Genomic DNA, 1,613 nt, shown 5'->3' with positions numbered 1-1,613 from the left:
ACAGGATCAGCAGTTCAAAACCACCAGCTGCTTCTCAGTAGAAAGACGAGGCTCTCTACTCAAGTAAAGAGTTACAGTCTCAGAAACCCACAGGGGCAGTTCTACCCTGTCAGGCAGGTCGCTATGAATCAGAATCGACTCAGTGGCAGTGGGGTGGAGATGCCAAAGCCATCGGGCTTACAGGGGAGCCCTGGGCACATTAGCTAGGGCCCTGGCTGCTGGCCCAAAGGTCCGCATTTCCAACCCACCAGCCCTTCCAGGAGAGAAAGTTGAGGCTCTCAGCTTCCTTGGAAACTCCGCATAGGCTCTCAAACAGATTTGACCAAAACCCTTTTCAATAACAAGCATCCCCCTGGCAATTAAAAACGTTTGTACTATAGCCCCTAATCCAGGATCAAGTGTAGGTAGTATCTGCTTCTGCAGCACCCTCTTGGTTCATTTCAAAAGGAGCCCTTGTGGGGTAGTGGGTTATACCAGCGACTGCTAACCGCAAGGTCAGCAGTTCGAAACCACCAGCCACTCCTTGGGAGAAATACGAGGCTTTCTAATCAGATTTAGTCGGATGAGTTGGCTTTGAGTGTGGATCCTCTCAGCGGCCGCAGGGGGTGCTCTCGCCCCCTTGAGGAACACAGCTCCCTGTCTCCTGCGGTCAGGAACGCTTCTCTGTATTTCTTGTTGGCGTGGTTATGCCTTGGGCTGGGGTGCTCCAAGGCCACCTCTCGGGCAAGAAAGACCCAGCTGTCTTCCCACAGGGACAGTTCTGCTAGGAGTCGGCAGCGACTCGATGGCGGTGGGCGTGGAATTTAAGGTTTCGTCGGTGTTTTTCTCCCACGGAGCAAACGGAGGGCTGCGGACGCTGAAGGCCCCATCCAGTGTCCCTTCCTGGGCCCGGGCCCTGCAGGACGCTCACTTGCGAATCGTGATCTCCGCGTACTCGGTGCAGCTGGTCGCCTCCTGCTCTGGCGGCGCCCGGGGCCTCTGGCGCGGGAAGACGAGCGCGGTGTAATGCAGCTCCGGGTCCTGGGTCTCCGTGATCCGGGGGCATTGCAACTGGGAGCCCTGCACCTCCGGGCTCTCCATCGCCGGGAACGAGGAGTACAGCAACTGGGAGTCCTGGGCCTCCGGGTCCTCCATCTCCGGGACCGCGGGGCTGCGGGTGCCCTCCTGGCCGGCCACCTGGGCCTCTCCCAAGATGGGCGTGGCCGGGGCGGGGCCTCGGGGCGGAGCCTTCCGCGGGCCACCCTAAGAGCAAGGGAGAGAAGGGCCTCTAAGTAGGCTGGGGGGTCGGGGGGCACTTTTACATCGTCCTGCTTTCAACACATTAAACCAAACCCAACTCACTGCCGTCGATCCATACCGACTCAGAGCGAGCCAAACCCCTGAGGGTTTCCGGAACTGGAACTCTTTTTTACAGGAATAGCAAAACCTCGTCTTTCTCCCGCGCAGCAGCTGGTGGTTTTGAACTGTTGGCCTTAAGGTCAGCAGACCAGCTCCTGAACCCGCGACGCCACCAGGGTTCCATGCAACAGATAAGAAAGAGTCAGAAGGCCTGGCTCAGGAAGCCTGGCCGCCGGTGGACTGCTAACCACAAGGTTGACAGTTTGAACCCCCCA

The 1,613-nt window shown here is 58.4% G+C and overlaps 1 protein-coding gene across 1 annotated transcript in view; it reads right to left on the bottom strand.

Annotated features, from left to right (window-relative positions):
* Positions 1-671: 671 nt before the first annotated feature.
* Positions 672-1,613, bottom strand: part of LOC101643842 (sialic acid-binding Ig-like lectin 13) — a 9,740-nt gene continuing 8,798 nt past the window's right edge. The window contains 1 exon segment of the mRNA XM_030886322.2: positions 672-1,242. Within this exon segment, the coding sequence (XP_030742182.1) occupies positions 907-1,242 (336 nt within the window). The 3' untranslated portion in view covers positions 672-906.

Source organism: Echinops telfairi, unplaced genomic scaffold, assembly GCF_000313985.2.
Source record: "Echinops telfairi isolate 266 unplaced genomic scaffold, ASM31398v2 ScPeMD7_655;HRSCAF=1070, whole genome shotgun sequence".
NCBI lineage: Eukaryota > Metazoa > Chordata > Mammalia > Afrosoricida > Tenrecidae > Echinops > Echinops telfairi.
Note: the sequence above shows the minus strand (reverse complement) of the source record. Positions and strands in the feature narration are given on the sequence as shown.